This window comes from Eurypyga helias, unplaced genomic scaffold (genome assembly GCF_000690775.1).
Source record: "Eurypyga helias isolate BGI_N326 unplaced genomic scaffold, ASM69077v1 scaffold11425, whole genome shotgun sequence".
NCBI lineage: Eukaryota > Metazoa > Chordata > Aves > Eurypygiformes > Eurypygidae > Eurypyga > Eurypyga helias.
Genome location: NW_010250906.1, coordinates 26,538 through 44,864, shown reverse-complemented (window position 1 = coordinate 44,864; position 18,327 = coordinate 26,538). Strand labels below are relative to the sequence as shown.

Here is an 18,327-nt window from a genome sequence, read left to right as displayed (position 1 = left end):
TCACAGATTGGCTAAAGCAATTTCAAAACTGTAAAAAACAAACCCTCATTAGCTTCCTAAATCTAGTCCTTGTGTTGGGAATTTGGGAGATTGGATTTAAATCTATAGCAACATTTAATTTCATATTCACAGCGGGGTGGCTGCTGTAAGTGGAGAAGCGACTTCATCTGCAGCACCAAATTGAATCTGAAAGTAAAATGCTTTTATTACCACTAGCCTCACAGCAGTGTCTCTCCCAGGCTCGGCTGCATCTTTGCTGTTTCAAAAGCTGCTGCTCTTCCACTTCACGGTCAGATCCTTCCACCAAACCTACGGGCAGAGGCTGGAAACCCAACAAAATTTGTCATCCACACCGATGAGCTGTATCCAGGCTATAAATACCCGAATCCATGGGGTGGCACCAGCAAAGCCATGCTTCATTCTCTTTGCTTTACTCTTAAAGCCGCTCGTTTTAGATTCTTTACAGTTTCTGGAAGCATCCAGATTTGCAAATATGCATCCCAGAACTTGGAAAACATAAAAAACCAAAATGTAATTCAGCAATTTTTGATGGGGTAGATGAAGACAAAACCCTCGTTCTTTCCCCAGCTAAGAAGAACGGCCGTGACTTGCGGGCTCGGCGCCAGTGGCCAAGGACGGGAGGCAGGGTTCCTGCTTGGGGTCCTGGTGAAAGCCTCACGGGGCGCTGGAAACACTCCATGGGTTTTGAAAAGCAGGACTCTGCTTATGCAGGCCTTACCCAGCACTTCTGCTTCTCAACATCTTCCTTTCAGCCTCCAAAAAGACGAGATGCACTGCCGATGCATGTATAATGTAGCAGCTTGCAAAATATGTTCTCCCATGCTTTTCCTTTCTTTTCTTTTTTTTTCTTCTAAAGCCCCTAAATCACTATTTGCTGGCAGGTTTTTGGCTTTGGCTGATTTTTTTTTTTTAAAGTTTGCTGCATTTTTGGCTGAAAACATTTTGGCCAGGCATTGCTAAAGACTTCCATTTTAGGCCTAAAATTCCAGGTTTGGGGCTGTTGGGTTTTGTTTGCCTGTTTGGAGTTTTTTTGGAGGGGAGTGTAATTTGAAGACAGAAGTCAATCCCTGCAAATAGGTTTGACCCCAGTTCTGCTTGAAACCAATTTTGATGGAATTTCTCTGACTATCACTACTATCCAACCACGCTAAGGCTGATAAGGCAGCGACTCTCCTCCGTGCTGTTTATATTAACATACGCAATGACTTAGATCCCTGCAAAACTGTGGAGAGCTCTGTATTATTCAAGTGTTGGAGGAGGCAACAAAAAACCTGATCCGTGGTTATAATAAACTGCTTGCTATTTCTTGTTTCTATTAATAGCTCCTTTATAGCCCCAACACATACAGTGGAATGGGGTGATGTAGGTCACACAGACCCTGGGAAGAGGGAGGAATTGTGTTGGGCCAACCACCACCACTGGTATTTGGCTTTTTCCTAGATGGGTGAGGTCTCCCAGCTCCAATGATCTTGTGCTGGATGGCGAAAATGCCAGTGAACTGGGAAGAACTCAGCTAGGGGCATTTCCAGAAGGACCAAACAGTGTTGCAGTGATTTCAGCCTATCTCTTGGCTGGAAAGGGTTTAAACCCAATGGTTGGGTTCAACCCTTCCTTTAAGCCCAACGGTTGGGTCCAACCCTTCCTTTAAACCCAACGGTTGGGTCCAACCCTTTGTTTAAGCCCAATGGTTGGGTTCAACCCTTCCTTTAAGCCCAACGGTTGGGTCCAACCCTTCATTTAAACCAAGCAGCTGGGTTCAGTCCTTTATTTAAGTTCAACAGTTGGGCTCAACGCAATGGTTGAGTTCAACCCTTTGTTGAATGAAGGGTTGAACTCAAGACCTTGCAGGGTGGGGTGGTTTAAATTCTGAAACACTTCTGCGTGCGGAGAGACTGCAGCCTGTGCTCACAGAGAGCTCTGCTGCTGTCTACAGGCTGTGGGATCTGCTCTGCTCTTTGTAGCTAAATGTTTCTACTTTGTTTTGTTTTGGTTTTTTTCTGTTCAAAGGTGGGCCTTAATGTTCTGGTTCAGAGAGCAAACAAGTTTACCCCCGCCACTCGTCTCTTGATCCAGAGGTTTGTGCCATTCCCTGCAGTCGGTAAGAAGGAACGCCTTTTTTTCTGTATTTGAAAGTGTTGACTGTAAACTTCCAGCTGGATAAAAGCCACTGGGATGGACACCCAACTTCTGCCTTCCTGCTTTACACCATCGCTGCCGCGTCCCCTCTGTGGCGGGTCTCTGAGTCGGTGCAGGGAGTGACGGGATGGTGCAAAGCAATATTTCTTCAGGAAAAAGATGCAAAGCTGCTGGCAGAGCAGCTCACGAAGCTTTGTCAAGCTGCACTTTCCACTCTGGAGCAGTTTAAAAAATGATCAGCGTTGACTGGCCCTCAGCTGTGCAAATCTGAGACCATTTAATTTGCAAGATCTGGTTTGAATCATGTCAAATCAAATCTTGGAATAAGCGGTAGCGTTGGGATTTTTTTTTACAACAGAAATGCAATGAAATGCTCCTACTCTGAATATACAGATTTCTAAGAGCCACTGATTAAAGAAAGACCAAATCACGTGAAGAATTAAGGCTGCTACTGGCTTGTTGGAGCACAGAACAAACCCTTCTGCAGTTTATCAGTGAACTGCTCGGTGTTTGAGGGAAGGGACATGCTGGTCTCAGCCCTTGCTGAAGCCCATGGTTACAACCTTCAGCAAACGATGAGCTATTTTACCTGTGAAGAAATCACCAGTGGGTAATTTTCAACCTAAGTTTGATTATTTGTTAAGGTTTTTTATGACAGCTGCTTGCTCAGTCTGCAGAGCAGGGGGGAGCAGGGACTGGGGTCTGTAGGTTGCACTCATCCTTTTTTCCCAGCACTTTGCGTCTGTATAGGAAATCGGTGGACGTTATTGTTTTCCTGGAACATTCCTGGAATATATTTTTAGAAGGTGTCAGCTTTCTTTTGATTTTTGTAACCAGGAGGGCACCAGAGGTGAGCACAAGACCTTCTGAGGCTGGGTTTGAGTCAGAGATGCACGCGGGAAGGCTTTGCTGACGGGTTGATCTATTTTCATACCAAGGTGTAGGGAGAAAGAGGTTACACTCGTGTCGGCATTGATTGAGAACCCGTAATTAAATCACTTAGCCTGTAATTAATTCTCTAGTTCTTATTTTATTTGTGTACTGTCGTGCTTCGTTATGTGCCAGGACATCAGGAATCCTCCCACTAATTGCTGTTTTGTGGTTTTGAAAGCTGCAAGTTACTGGTTTGCAGACCTGGACAACCTGCTTAATTAAGACGCGTCTTCCCGTTGCATTTGAACCAGCAGCTCCCAGCAAAAGGGCAAAATTCCACCTTTTCTACATGAAAAGCTAAACACTGGTGTAAAGCTCTTGCTCCATTATCATTAAGCAGTTTTCCCCTGGCCCTTCCTTGCCATCCTCTCCCGCTGACCTCGGCTGAGCTGTGCTGGTTGATAGCAGCTGGAAAACTGGAGCTATGCATCAAAGCTTTGTGGTCTCGCATCCCAAGGGATCATGAGAGATGGAGACTTGGGAAGCGCAGCTACTGCTCGGGTGAAAGACAGCCAGACTCCCAGCAGGGATGTCACTAAAGAGTCTTGTAAAGCCCTGGGCAGGTGGGGTAGGCACTGGGAAAACTGGTCTGTGGTCTTACTGCCCTCCGGGATGCTCCACATGTTGTGTCTGTCTTCTCTGGGGCATGTAACACTTGTCTTTCCCTGATAAACTCAACCATGTCTGCAGAAATGCTGCCTGTAGGGCATATTTAACATAAGTGGTTCCTCCTTGAAATCCGTTTTGGGACCCCGAGATGAGCACAGGGCCTGGGGGTGTATCTGCAGGGGCCTCCAGACCTCACCTGTGATAACACAGACTGTGGTCAGTCATGACGTACCCAGGTGGCTGGTGCAGGCACCGATTCCCTTGACCCCCACGCCGTGGCTGGTGGCAGCAGGGTACTGAGAGGTCAGGCTGTGCCCCTACCCTCCACCAAAGGGTGTTCTGTAGTAGCTGAAAATCACAGGCTGTCGAAAAAATCCTCCCCGTTCCCAGGGGACTGATCCAATAAACCATCCTGGGAGGAAGACCTCATGGAAGTGGTCAAGGCTCTGCATACCCAGTGGTTGGCTTGATGTCAAAGGGGTCTGTGTTTGATGTTGACCACCCCAACATGTCATCTGGGTGATAATGTTGTTCTCCATGAAGGTTTTCTGTGCAGGAGAAGGGAAGGAGTGCATCGGCACCCTGTTCCAGAGAGCCACAATTCCCAGATTTGAACAAGAAGGGGCTTGACCCTCTCTTGGAGATGTAGGTGGTGAAGGACACCAACGCCCAGGGTTATTGTGCAGAACCTCGTTTACCCACTCCTTCCCAAGCCCTGGGTGTGCTGTCACGAACGTAAGGGGTGTCGCTGGTGATGGTGTGTTTTATACTGGAGATACGTGGCTGAAAAAACCCACAGAAAACCCAAAAAACCCCCAAAGTTCACAGAGTGGTAGGGGTTGGAAGGGACCTCTAGAGATCATCTAGTCCAGGTTTGGCATCCAAACCTGAACCAAAGGAAGTTAAAGCTGGTAGAAAGATTGCAGGGAAGGGAGGAGAGGGAAGAATTTCTTCTCCTTGGGATTTTTTTTTTTTGGTAGGTGGGGTTAAAATCGTTAAGTGTATTCCGGTGGTGCACAGGGGCGTATATAGCGTGTGGAGAGCACCCTGGTGAAAAAGGATATTAGAAGTAGGGTAATGGGTTGCTTTTGTGTCTGAACCCAGTTTCCACTATGTCCCTAAGTGTTGTCACAAAAGTAATTTCCAGTCTATATTATCATAAATTCTTTCCAAATTCTGAAAAATAAAATTGTTGACCTATATATTTATTTATTTCTCATTCCCCCCTGTATTTGAGACTTTCATAAAATCTGAGTTTACCCATAATTTTCTGCTCTCTCAGTGTTTCTACTGAAACAGAGTGGGGTCAGCTAAGAGAGCTACTTGTCTCAGACAAAGGGGCTGGAATTAGGCTTTGAATCTGGGACCTGGTCAATGAAGCCCTAGTAGCATCCAGAGACTGGGAGAAGCATCTAGGTGTGGTGGGAGCCTCAGGTCTGGACACCCCATCATGAGTCTCACGAGAGCCTTGTGCCGGTGCATCCTGACTTGGCCGGAGCGTCTTTTCTGGCGTGTTTTTATATGCTCAGTCTTGATGGAAAGCTAGAGGAACAGGGCATGTGAGTGTTAGAAAAGAAAAAAACCCGAGGGGCTAAAACTTGCTTTAAATGAAATGCCTGTTTTCTTTTTAATCTTGGATTAGGGAGCTGAAGGGTTGGTAACACAGATATTTTGATAGGTGGGAAGAGTGGTCCGGTAGTTTGAATATTAAAGAGAGAGACAGAGTGTGCGTGTGTGTATGTTCCTCTTATTCTCGAGTGTAAGGAGCATTTGTCACCACAAATCATCCTTGATTGCAGAGAGCTGCATTTGTATAGGGCTCACCCACCCACCACCCTCAAAAAATTAGACATTTGTTATATGACATGAATTGAGATTAATTAGCGAATATTAACCCATCAAGCAGTACAGAAACACATTTTTGGAAGCAGTGGTACTTGCAGCAACAGTGGGTTTGTGTTAGTTCTGGTTGGAAAGTTTGCAACAAAATGTGGTGTGGGGAGGGTTGCTGGAAAATGCCAGTTTATCAAAACCAAAACTTTTAGAGTAATTAACAGCTTTGCTTTGGAAAAAATTTAAGAAGTGCCTGGGCCCTGGAGAGGGGCTGCATCTGGGAAGGGTGCTCCTCAACCCCAACTCTTAACATGTTGCTTGTGGAGCAGAATTCGGGGTCACCTCGAGAAGGCTATAAAAGCCACAGGCTGAATAAGGAGAGGGTGTCAGAAAGGGTCCCAGAGCTGCCTCTGTCTCTGCAGCGAATCCAGGGCACATGTTTGGGAAAAGTGGGTGTTGGGAACCAGAGTCCTCCAAAGCACTGCTGGTTGGGGTTTTTTTCCCACTAAAACGTGTAATAAGGGCAAATAGCCAGCAGGACTCCTACTAATGGGATACATGTCCATGGAAACAACCCAACCTTGTCTTATTTGATTAAAAACCCTAATTCTCTCCCCTTTAAGAGCTCAGATCTATGCTGTCCTTCACAGCTCAGTGAAATCCCTTGCAGTGTATTTCCATCATACCTGCTAAGATCCACTATTTAAGGTCTGCTGGCTTCTTAAGGAGAGTTAAAACCAGCTCTGGGATGTACCATCTGAAGAGACAGCTGTCAGTCGGCAGTGCCTGGTTGGCTAAACCCCACTGGTAGCCCAGTGCAAGGTCATGTTCGGTTCAGTAGATCCAAATGTTGGGTGAAGAATCACCATAGGAGTTGGGAGCATGTCCGAACGCCAGTGTCTGGAATTACCGGTATTTCTTTGCATCAGCACATTTCTGATCGTGACAGCAGATCGTTTTGCACGTAGAAGGAAGTTATCTTGATTATTATTTTCCTCTTAAGAAACACATCTTTGTCTGGGTATAAAAGCGGCTCCTTGACTTGCAGAAACTTCTTGGCAGAGTGATGCAAGAATAGCTGAAGGGTTGTCACGGCGAACAGAAGCCTGCCATTTGGTATTGACCAGGGCTGTGTTGCTAATCATCGTGCTTTTCTCATCTTCAGCGAGTGCCAATATCTGTAATGTTGTCCTGATGAGGCACACAGAGCTGGAAGAAGGAATTGATGTTTTGGACAATAACGGAAACATCGTCGGGTCTTCCAGAATTGCTGCAAAACACGTACGTACCTGTGATGTTCCTGGCGAACGCTCTGGTGAGCTGGTACACAACTGGCCTTCGGGCCCAACAGATCCCACAGCCGTAAGAATCGATGACTTGAAAGAGCTAGAAATAGATGATACCCGTCATGCGGGAAGAAAGAGGCGGCAAAACTCAACGCCCGCTTTGTGCGCACGCGTGCAGTCGCGTAGCCACAAAGCTGAGCGCGCCGGTGGACACGGGCTCGTGTCACGCGGGCGAATTCAGTGGCTGACCTTGGTTTGGAAGGGCGCAGGTTGACATCAGGAAGATTCTGCACTACTCTTGATACCTCCACAGCCTTAGGATTTCTTTGTGGAAACTTGAAAGCCGTTCCTGTTGAATACAAAGTGAAGATAACTTACACCTTTTTCTAAATGAGGAAGACCTCATTTTCGAGCTGAGTAGCTTTTTAACCCTTGCCTTGTCAAAACTATTAACAATTGCCAGCCTTTGTGAGGGTAGCCAGATGTTTTTATCCTTGTGCTAACACCTGGTTTCCCCCTGTAACCTTCTACTCTCTGCCATCTGCCTGCAATTACTCCCTTTTCTTCCCTTCTTACAGAGTTCTGTCTTCTGAGATTGTCTGAGGCATGTTGTTTCCAAGTGGGCTTTAATCTGAAATGTAAAGCGTGTACCGAAGCACACGCCCAGGCAGAGGAGTTAATAATATAATGCTTGGCATTTCTCTCGCTCCTTCTGTCCAAGGCTCTCAAGGCACTTCATAGACAGCAATTAATGTACAGATTTACAGTCCTCGGCAAGAAATGGGAGATCTCTAATAACTCTCCATATTGTTGTTTAGCAGGGAGCTTAAAACAATCTGTTGAAGGGCTCGGAGATACTTATTTGAGCCAGTTTTCCTCCCTTACATTAACTGGCTTCAGGACCCAGCTTCTCCTCTCCATCCTAATGGTCGAGGGGAAGACAGACAACATAGAAAATAAATATTAAAAGTGAAGGTGCTGTAAGTGTGATTTAGGTGGAGTTTAAGCATAAATTTAGGGCCTCTGAGAATTTCTGCTCAGCTGCCTTCTAATCCCGATGCTTCTTCCTGAGTAGCTTAGTACTGCGCTTTGTCATGTAAAATTTGACAGATCCTTGGGGTGACGCATCTGCACCTCTCTGAGACCTTGTCCGGTTTGGAAGGATTGAGTCCTCCCAAACCTGTCCATGTGCATAAGTCTCAGCATTTCCATCCAAAACCTGTAGTATCCTCTGCCTAGGTCTGCCGAAGCCCCATGCGTGGTCGCAGTGCTTGGAGCATCCCAGGTGGGTGCTGGCAAAGGTGGTTGGAAGAGGTGAATGAAGACACAGCGGTGCTTAGACATCTTGTCAGAGCACCCATGATCTTCTCTAGGTCTCATCTCAGGGTAATTTGTATGTATCATGCTGCCAAGCTGTTCTGTTTGCTGCTTCCCGGTGAATCTTGCCAGGGAGTAAGCACCAGTGGAAGGACAATCGTAGCTCCATTGTTGGGTGTCTTCCTGGGAGAGGAGAGCCCTGCGTGTTACTATACTTTGTGATAAACCACCAGTGATTAGAAAAAAGAAACGAGTCTTGGAACAGGCACTAAGGTGCTGCGTTCCCCCAGCACGTGATTTAAACTGGAACTCAGTTGAGGGAGGAAGGGTTGAAGCTGCTCAGCCCACACTGAGGTATTTCACCTTACAGCATCTTCCAGGCAGCTGATTTCCCTCTCCTCCCTCCAGGCAGCTCTGACATGTTTGCATAGGAATATGACGGGATGTTTGAGCACTTCTGGTCACGTAAATTGAAATCAGGGAAGCTATTAGGTGTGTCTTTTTATTCCATTGGATTTGGGAGCAAGCGTGGGCTGGTTTGTAACAACAGAGTGAAAATAGGTTGCATACAAGTATCTGACAGCAAAGTTGAACATGTGTGTTGTTACGTACATTCAGATAAGCCACTGAAGAAAGGCTGGCCAAACCCTTTCTGTGCCTGCATGCTGATTGCTTTGTAGCACCCTCCCGTGCCTGGGGGGCTACACCAAAGCTGGGGGGGACTTTTCCCAAGGGCAGGGAGGGACAGGACAAGGGGTAAGGGGTTTAAACTGAAAGAGGGAGATGGAGATGAGACATCAGGAAGAAATTCTTCCTAGAGAGGGTGGGGAGGCACTGGGACAGGTTGCCCAGAGAAGCTGTGGATGCCCCCTCCCTGGAAGTGTCCAAGGACAGGCTGGATGAGGCTTGGAGCAACCTGGTCTAGTGGAAGGTGTCCCTGCCCATGGCAGAGGGGTTGGAACCAGATGGTCTTTAATGTCCCTTCCAACCCAAACTGTTCTGTGGGTCTGTGATTCTATGACTGCTCAGGGCAGGTACATCCTGAGATTTGTTTTAAATGTCTTGCGTTTGTTTGTTTTTCCTTTTCAGGCACTGCTAGAAACAGCCCTGACTAGAGTGGTCCTGCCAATGCCTATACTGGTTCTACCTCCAATTATTATGTCCATACTGGAAAAGTAAGTGTCGGGTAATATGAAGGGGGGTTGGGGGGTGGGGGTGCATTGTGAGGGGAAGGGAGAAAAGGTCCTTAGTAGGTGTTATTCATTGATACTGGTCCATCAAAGCATTCAGCTTTGATGATACTGGTATTGGCCCATCCAGCCTTGGTACCTCAAAGACTATTTTTGAGTATTAAAATGTTGATGTTCCATAATTTTTGACCATTGTTGTAGGCTGTTAAAGTGTCATGTTGATGTGGTTGGTTAGGTATTGATATGTTTATTTTAAATTATTTTCTGAGACCCCAGCAGTTTGAATAACCCTGTTCTGTAGGGTCAGTGTGAGCCAAAACTCTCTGCATTCAGTGCAAAATTGTCCCTAAGCTCTCAGTCCTCCACTTAGCAAACATTAGAGCTGCTTCACAGGGTGAGACTAAAGGTCTCAGCTCGTGTTCAGCCAGCAATGGGGACCGTAGGGACTTGCTGGCCATGTGCTGCATCCAGACCACCTCAGCCGCTGCTGGACCTGCTTATGCCCTGTTTGAACTCACTCTCAGTAGTGTCCTGTGGCTTGGACTTCCCCAGAAGAATACATGCTTCACATATTCTGCAGAAATCTGCTTTCCATCACTGTTTAAGCCAGAATCTCTCTTGGCGGATGTCTCTATGGAGTATCAGTGCTAAGAAAGTGGGCAGGAAAGGGCAGGGCTATTATTTCATGTCTAATTACCTCCTATCAGAGTTCTTAATAGCAAAAACCCCTCAAACTGCCTTGTCCTTTGGCCATTTTCCCACCTTGCTTTCCACCACCTCTGCTTTTTCTTCTGCCCACAGATGCTGTTTGTAGCTGTTGGGTGCCCGCGGCAACTTGGGACACCCATCAGCAGCTCATTGGGCGTGAATGATCCATGGGGATCACCTTGCCAACCTCTGGAGACTGATTAGTGCATTGAAAGATGGGGATGCTAAAGGGCTTGCTGCCTTTGTCCAGACAGCCAGGCTGGAAGCACTCCTTAAACAAATCTGTTGATAATGGCTGCGCTAAAGCACTCCACTGACAAAGTAAATAGCAATTAGTACGATTAAGATTGACCCATAGCTTTGGTGAGCCTTGTTTACCCTTGTAGAAACACCTCTGGGCAGATTTCTCTCCTCACCGAAGAGTCAGGGCTGCTACTGTAAATCTGGAGACTGATTTTTAAGGTCTAAATTTAAATATATAGATAGAGCCTGGCAACTCTCCAGCACGTAGAGGCTCTCACCAAGATCGGTTCCTCCCATGGCCTGGGTGTGGGGAGAAACAGAGCAACAAACTCTGCTTTGAGAACTGTAAACTAAGTTTTTTTCAGCCCTTTTTGGCCAAAATACACTGTTTTCCTCTCTTTTTCGAAGGGACTGTGGTGGGGCAGGGCACAGTTGATAATGCCCTGCATGACACTGCGTGGAGACTGCTGTTGGGGACACACGAGGACAGGGGGTGGATTCCAGTCCCCCTTGTTTTGTGTAAAGCATTTGATTTTCACTTCATGCTCCACCCTGTCAGAGTCTCCGCAGCCTCTATCCTGCTCTGTGACCCTGTGTCGCCCGCACAGTCCCCCAGCCCGTGATCGACACACAGGATCTGCTGAGGGGGAGCTCAGGGGTGACCATGCCTTACTCCGGAGTACCTTATTCCAAAGTACCTTACTCTGGACTGCCTTACTCAGGGCTTGCTCAGTTGTGCAAGAACAGGGATTGTCACCTCTGTGGGTACCCCAGCATCTCGGCAGCTTCCCTGCTTCAAATTCAGACGCGTGATTCTAGCCTTTATTATCCCATCAAAGCTGCTTTGCTGTTGTCAGTCGAGAGGACTTCTGTTTTCCTCTGTCCACATGCCAGACACTTCAGAAATGCCACCGATTTGTGATGTTCTTACCACAGAGCTCTCTCTTTTCGCCTTTCTCTCGCGCTGAGGCTTTGCACCAAAGTGCCCCTGTGTTTTAGCGCTGGCTTAACACGGGCACTGGTTCCGGTCTAACCGTGCGTTGGCAATTAGCTCATCCAAGAAAGATCACCCCAGAGCACAGACTATTTTTAGTGCTGTAGTTCATCAGATCTTTGCTATTCTGGTTGTCAGCGTGAACAGACAAACATCTTCATGTGCAAAAATTCAAAGTCTGTGGAAAATTGGTCTCTAAATTATTGTCTCCAACAGAATCAGAGAATCCTAGAATCACAGAATGGTTTGGGTTGGAAGGGACCTTAAAGATCATCCAGTTCTAACCCCCAGCCATGGGCAGGGACACCTTCCACTAGACCAGGTTGCTCCAAGCCTCATCCAGCCTGGCCTTGGACACTTCCAGGGATGGGGCATCCACAGCTTCTCTGGGCAACCTGTCCCAGTGCCTCCCCCCCCTCTCCGGGAAGAACTTCTTCCTGATATCCAATCTAAACCTCCCCACTTTCAATTTAACCCCGTTCCCCCTTGTCCTGTCACTACAGGCCCTTGGAAAAAGTCCCCCCCAGCTTCCCTGTAGCCCCTTCAGGTACTGGAAGGCTGCCGTAAGGTTTCCCCAGAGCCTTCCCTTCTCCAACAGGAAGCACTGAGAACTGTCATGGGTCTTGCTAAGCATCCACAGGCATAACCTAAGCATCCGCAAGCTTGAATACCACTTACTCGATAATTTGTTTCGTCCTTGGGGACATTGTAACGTCTCGTATCAATGGGACATGGGTTAGTGGGGGGCTTGGCCGTGTTGGGTTAACAGTTGGACCGGATGGGCTTAAAGGTCTTTTCCAACCTAAAGAAAGATTCTGTGCTGTGAGTTTTACTAAATGCACCCGTGCTTTGTGCAAGACTTGCCGAAACTAGTTTCACCTGCCAAGCAGATGCCGACATCAAGGAATTTTGTCTTCAAAAAGTCATTGTTTTAGCTAATAGAAAGGCCTATTTCATCATTGCAAGAGAATACGTTCCTCCCCACCACCCCCAAATGAAACTCTGTAGATATAAAAATATCTGGGCACTGATTTTGCCTGCCTAAATTCTACTTAGAGCTTTATGCCTCCTGTTTCATTTTCCATCAAATATCCTTGAATTCCTGGAAGCCTGCGAGTGAGAAACAGCAGGGATAGGGAGTGGAGTGCGGTTTGGCCACGCAGCTAGAAGTGGTGGTATCGCTGTAGGACATGGAAGCATCCTTTTCCATAGCCGAGGGATTCTCAGTCCAGGTGTTGACTCACGGATCTTTTAAAATGGTTACTGAAGGACACAGTCAGGGGTGAAACCTCCTCTTGAAAAAAACTTGGAGGATTTAGTGAAAAGTTTAACTTTTTCAGTTCAGGAGATTTTTAGTTGGACTAGGGTGTTTTTAATGGGAGTCATATTGAGGCACGCATTATCCATTTATTTATGGCGATCCTTACAGTGTCTGTAAATGAGAAAGACGAGAGTGACGGCTTATTATTTGGAGGCTGGAGATCTGGAATCCGAAGTTGCAATCTGGATTTTCTCCTAAGCCGTTTGCATTTGGGGTTATGGCGAAGGAGGAGAGCGCTTCTCCTGCCTTGCGTTTAAGTCCGAGTGGAAGTGGGTGATGGTGCTGCAGTCAGGGGGGAGTTGCACCGCCCCAGGAGCAAGCTACGTGCTCCTGGAATCCTTTTCAGATCCATAGAAAACCCGCTTCCTCGTTTTCGTCTCGGTATTCGAAGTTTATTTTAAGTGGCCAGTTCCTGGTCGTCATCTTTCCACTTGGATCCAGGTCTTTCCTCTCTCTCAGCCATCTCTCCATCTGCATGTTTTAACTCCCCCAGCTGCCTCTCTCGTCTCTTGTGCCATTTTTTTCAGCTCTCTTGGCTTCTCTCGTCTCTTTGCCTGCTGTGTATTTTAACTCCCAGGGCCGCCTTCTCTGCTCTCCAAGTAATTCAATGTTACCTCCCACTGCTGAGCTCCGCAGCGCGCCATTCTTTCCCCATGTTTCATGCATTTTCTGCTGCTTGGACGCTCTGTTGAAGCAGCTAACATATAGAATCAATGTTTATTTTGAGACTACATATGCCATGCGGGGAACACGGTGTCAGTTATTTTGTGCAGATGTATTCTCATTTAAGTTTTATAAATAATATCTGTGTTGGCAACTTTAATACGGAAAAATATTGGTTTCGCATCGTCTACGAGATGAAGACGGCTCATCTATGGGATGTAGCTGACTTTGGAGCGGACAGTGGAAACTTGATTAGTACGTCCATGTCACGTATGCGTGGGGACAACTACATCCACTGCATTAAGTTGGACTTTTAGTCCCTCAGACATTTCCCTTTATTCAGATGCTTCTGTGAATCCTTTTGTCTGGTAGTTAGGATGAAATCTGGGAAATGGTGCAGGCTTCTGCCAGCCATCATCCAAGACTTCTCCGGGAGTCTTTATCCATCTGCTGACTCCTTGCAGAGCTGAAGCCCATCACGCAGCAGGTCTAGGTGTAGACCCTCCGGGTCTGTGTGTAGGTGCAACCTCAGGTTCCCCTGTAGGCTGAGCTCTGTGGTGGGAGAGCCCACGTCCCGTGGTGCTTGGTTCATGTGCTGGCGACAGGTAGACCGCGGCTCAGCCCACCAGCGATGTCTGCTGTGGATGCCTCAAGCTCATAGCTGGCAGTGGAAATTGAGGAACGTAAGGATAGAAGCTTTTCCTACCCCCTTATCCTAAAGCCTCTTTTCTGCCTCACAGTACAAATGACCTCAGAGGGCCTGAAGCGCAGCAGAAGGTCTGAGGATGGGCTCCAAGAGCTCATGTATGTCAGGCTAGACCAGAGGATGCCCTAGAGCTGCCTGCGCAGTGTTTGCGGAGGAGAGAAAACTGGAACTGTTGGCAATGGGCAGGAGCTGAGAGAGAAACAGGGAGCAGAGTAGTTGTGTCCATGGAAGAGGAGTGTTTCTACACTTTCTTCATCTCCACATGATCCTCATCTTGTGGCAGAGCTGCCACAGCATGTCAGCATCCTCACACAGTGGTTGTCAGGGCTGTTTTCGTGTAAAGCTCATAAAATTAGGACATTCCCAAGCTGGATCAACATCACAGAGCTGTTCTGGCTTAGCTAAGTACATCTAACTAAAAAATGGATACTCTTGATGGATAGCCAGGGCTCGGCCCATGGTTTTCTGATGCTGGAAGGGAGTTTTCTTCAGCTTAAGCCATGTTTTTTGCTGAGTGTCAGTAGGAGGCCCTCCTGGACCTTGTGTTTGTGGCCTTTTGCTGGAGATAACTCTCTTTCCGACGGCGTGTGCGGAACCTTTCCTACCAGTGCTTTTCCTTCCCCGGAGTGCACAGTCTCTCCGTCCAGCTAAACCCTCGCTGAAGTTTGTTTAAACTAAACAGCTGCCAGCAGTGACACCTTAAACTGCTGCGGCTGTTTCCAGAGTAAACATTGAAACTGCTCCCTTAATTATGTCAATCAAGCACGAAAGTCCCCCAGCCTCACTCTGTTTGCATCTGCTGTGTCCTCTGGAGGGGGCACTGGGGCTATAGCCAAGAGCAGGAGATGCTCCTTGGTGAGGACAGCGGTGGTCTGGCTGGACAGGACAGCAGACAGAGCTACTGGTCACTAGAAGAGCTCAGAATTCCCAAAATGACCCCAAATGAGTGAGGAAACCTCAGAAACACCCTGTGCAGATGACAGAGACGTGGTACGGTGCCAGCTCTGGGAGGTTCTCAGCAGAGCTGGGATCAGGGGTAGGACAACCACCCCAAAGTTTGTTTGCATGTCAGAGGGGTGTTTGGAATGCTGGGCTCTGAGGAGCCTGGGATACCTCGGGATACCCAGCGCTTCAGCCTCCAGCGCTTTTCTTACCCCGCCAGCATCCTCGGTGTCTTGCGATGTATGTATTAGCCTTGAACCTGTTTATACCAAACACTACAGAAGCCCCACAGAATCTGTCAGCTGGGAGACTTTGGTTCACTCCTGTCATATTTAGTTTAGCATCTGACACCTCCTTCTAGACAAATACAGCTCTGGTTCACTGAACCTGATAACTCCTTTTTAGTACAGCAACTGACTTCCATATGGAATAAATTACAGTACCTCTTGAAAAATGCCAGAGGCAGCTGCCAAATTATGCAAAATTTAAACCACTAATGAACAAAGTGATGAAAGTTGAATGAAGGTGTATTTACAAGATCTACAACACACTGTCTCTGCGGAGCAGATGTACTGTCTGTACAAGGACGCGTGTGTCTGTGTGTGTACCTACGTACGCGCACGCTCATGCATATTGGAGTGTTACCCGTGAGGTCTAGCTGGTTGAGGTGTGTCTGTTAACAGTGAGCGCTACCTCGCATCGGCGAGTTAAGCTCCCCGGCGGGTCGCTGCCTTTTCTCTATCAGCCAGGCGCATTTTAGGACAGCAAAGAGCAGAAAGATTAGGCATCGGGGGTTAAAGAAACGAATCTCTAAAAAGAAAGAGAGAGGAGGAGGGAAGTATTGCAAAAATGCGTGCTCTCGTGCCTGCAGCAGTCTGCTTCAGGAGATGCCAGTGGCAAAGTTGGGCTGTCAGGGGGACCTAAAGGTCCAGATTTCCACCTCCCTGATCTATCCCCTTGGCACAGCACGCAGGACAGTGCTGTAAACTAATTCACTCTTCAACAAATAGGTATTAATTTTCTTTATTTTTAAACAGCTATAATACTCTGCAATTAAACCCTTTGGAAACATCTAATCATTCACTTTCAATGGGGAGGCTAATGGGTGAAAAGAGGGTTTTTGATTGCATTTGACAGCTAACGAAATGCAGCAAGCAATATTTAACTTAATATTCTTCTGAGATCTGAGTGGAGAGTAACGATCGCAGGGCCAGAAGAAGAGTGGACCCCTCAACTCATTACGAGTCATTTATTCTGAACCACACAAATTTTAGAATTTGAATCCCAATTAAGGCATTATACTACATGTGTTAATTAGTCCCCTCTCCTTTTTAAATCAAGCCATAACTCTTTTTAATTAGGAGGTTAGCCCTTGTAATTTGAACTGGCCTGAGTTTGAAGCACCCCTGGAAATCACACCTGGGGGCTGTACCGGGGATCATTTTAAATTGGTTGAGTTTTTGCTTGGGTGATTATAAGGTCCCCAACAGGGCAGTAATTAAAGAGGGTGCAGCTTCCAAATCAAGGTGTCAGGGGTGGTATAAGCAGTGATGTCTTGGTTCTAAACTGTACTCCAGGGAGGCTTGGAGGATGCCGGTCGTATGATTTTCTCAGCGAGGGCTCCCATGGATCACGGAGAATAAATCAGTTCCAGGAGAACTGAATAAATCAGTTCCAGGAGTTGCCCCTCTGCATCCTGGGGACTAGTTATCACAGCTTATTGATGGCAACTCCTGAACGTTGCATTTGTTAAAGTGCGTGGAGCAAAGTAACCTGCTTTCCTGACTCGGACAAAATCCTTGCGGACTTCTGCAGGAGACTTTTAGGTTAGATCGTGCTCTATGCAAAATGAAGCAGCTAAATATTGGTGAACAGAAGCTTGGCTTTCACAGCACAAATTGATAGGATCAACTCTGTCTCGATAGCTTATTAGTGAGAAGCTGAGATATTGGAGGAGTTAAGGCTCTGAGTCTTGTTTTCCTTCCCCACTTCCCCCAAACCTTCTCAAGATGAAGACAGCTTTCAGCAAGCATAGTTAGCAAAGGGCGAGGAGTCTGAATGTTCAGACACACAGACAACGTACAGCAGGGTAACAAGTCCCACACATCAGCTGCTCCGTGATAATTCATCAGGTGCGTGTTTGTAGCCTGCAGTAAACGTGGAGTAGACGGGGGTTGAGGTAATCTGTTATCTTGCGTCGGCTGCGGGCGCGGGTTGCACGGGGAGATGCGTCTGCAAAATCACTTGCACTTGTGCCAAAGCAGGCTAGCAGCATGCCCTGATGTGGGAAGGGTTGCTGGTTGTGTTTTCGGTGGGCACCTTGAGAACAGTGCACATCGGGTTAGAAATGCTTTTTAAACACACACGCACCCCAGTGCCGGTAACCACAGTGACATTTAGCACTTAGTGTCATCCCATTGTACCTTTCTTGACCAAAAGAGAGCTCCTGTGTTATTACCCCAGTGGAAAGGCAATAACTAGCAGATCTTTGTCCCTCTTCGATGGCAGGACATTGTGAGGCTTCAGTATCCTCAAGCTCGGGATGGATGGAGGAGAGATGCACATTGGGACTAAGGCCATAGCTGATGACCCAGCAGCAAATCTGCTGACTCTACGTTGCTAATATCCAATGAATACTCAAAAAAACCCTCACTGTCAGGTTGCTGAAACCAGTTCCCAATTGTTTCAGACTGGTAGAAAATGGTTGAATGACAGATGTCCTTTTGATGTGAATAGCTCCAGAACAAACCCCTCAAGAATTACATTTCCCACCCTTCACATTTGCAAACTGAGGTCCTGCATCCTGGGATAGACTAAAAATGCCCCCTTCTATTAGCTAAACGTTGTCCCTGTCATTCAATGTTAATTGCATCAGAGGGGCCACTTAATGGGTCATTATCAGACCCAGACCTTGCAGGTATCTTAAAGTGTTTGCTGTTAACATGTCTTGAACTCATAAATATCCCCTGCGGAAAAAAAGTGTTAAAATGTCCTTATCACCCACTCTGCAGATGTTTGATTTTTAACAAATTAAGGTGTTGTCAAGTTTACCACTTTATTACCCCATTAAAAAAGCCGTGTGTGTCTTTTTCGGCACCACCGCGTGATAGGGCCGACAGAGTTCACAGTGTCTCTCAAGAACCGAATTTCCTTCAGCTCACACGACACAGTCTCCAAAGCCTCAATGCAGGCGAGACCTGCGTGCGGCCAGGTCACCCCGTGTGCCGGTTACGCCAGTGTGAGATGGTTCGAAATGGGGGAAGCGGGTGTGAAGTGATCTTCACTTAGGAGAATCGTCATAGAATCACAGAACACTTTGAGTGGGAAGGGACCTTAAAGCCCATCCAATTCCAACCCCCCTGCCATGGGCAGGGACAACTTCCACTAGACCAGGATGCTCCACACCTCATCACGCCTCGCCCTGG

General features: G+C 47.2%; 1 protein-coding gene across 1 annotated transcript in view; it reads left to right on the top strand.

The window, feature by feature from the left end:
* The window catches only part of SFXN5 (sideroflexin 5), an 80,842-nt gene that overhangs the window by 39,393 nt on the left and 23,122 nt on the right, over positions 1–18,327 (top strand). The window contains exons 8-10 of the mRNA XM_010151832.1: positions 2,029–2,119; positions 6,698–6,813; positions 9,225–9,310. Coding sequence (XP_010150134.1) covers positions 2,029–2,119; positions 6,698–6,813; positions 9,225–9,310 — 293 coding nt within the window. The remainder of the gene's footprint in view (positions 1–2,028; positions 2,120–6,697; positions 6,814–9,224; positions 9,311–18,327) is intronic.